This window comes from Eimeria mitis, genomic scaffold (genome assembly GCF_000499745.2).
Source record: "Eimeria mitis Houghton genomic scaffold, Emh_scaff3253, whole genome shotgun sequence".
In the NCBI taxonomy this organism is placed as follows: Eukaryota; Apicomplexa; class Conoidasida; order Eucoccidiorida; family Eimeriidae; genus Eimeria; species Eimeria mitis.
The window spans coordinates 2,950-3,251 of NW_013571592.1; the positions used below are offsets into that span (position 1 = coordinate 2,950).

The 302-nt window shown below is 62.3% G+C and overlaps 1 protein-coding gene across 1 annotated transcript in view; it reads right to left on the bottom strand.

Annotated features, from left to right (window-relative positions):
- EMH_0063960 (uncharacterized protein) overlaps window positions 1–302 on the bottom strand; it is a gene marked incomplete at both ends in the record, with an annotated part of 1,984 nt that overhangs the window by 1,456 nt on the left and 226 nt on the right. Inside the window, one exon of the mRNA XM_013498200.1 lies at window positions 84–166. Within this exon, the coding sequence (XP_013353654.1) occupies window positions 84–166 (83 nt within the window). The remainder of the gene's footprint in view (window positions 1–83; window positions 167–302) is intronic.

A 302-nucleotide genomic window follows, 5' to 3' on the forward strand; every position in this document is an offset into this window, starting at 1 on the left:
CCTGCTGCTGCTGCTGCTGCTGCTGCAGCAGCAGCAGCAGACGAACCCCACTGCAGCGAGGGGAACAACTCCTCCTCCCCCACGGGCTGCACAGTCCTGCGCATGCGGCCCTCTGCTGACAAGCCTGCTTCGGAGAGCATTGCTGCTGCTGCTTCTGCTGCTTCTGCTGCAGGAGAAGAAGGTACAGCTTCTGAGCTGGGAGATCCTGTTCCTCCTGCTGCTGCTGCTGCTGCTGCTGCTGCTCCTGCTGCTGCTGCTGCTGCTGCTAGATGGGGAGGAGAGTTGAGACCAACCCTTAGGCC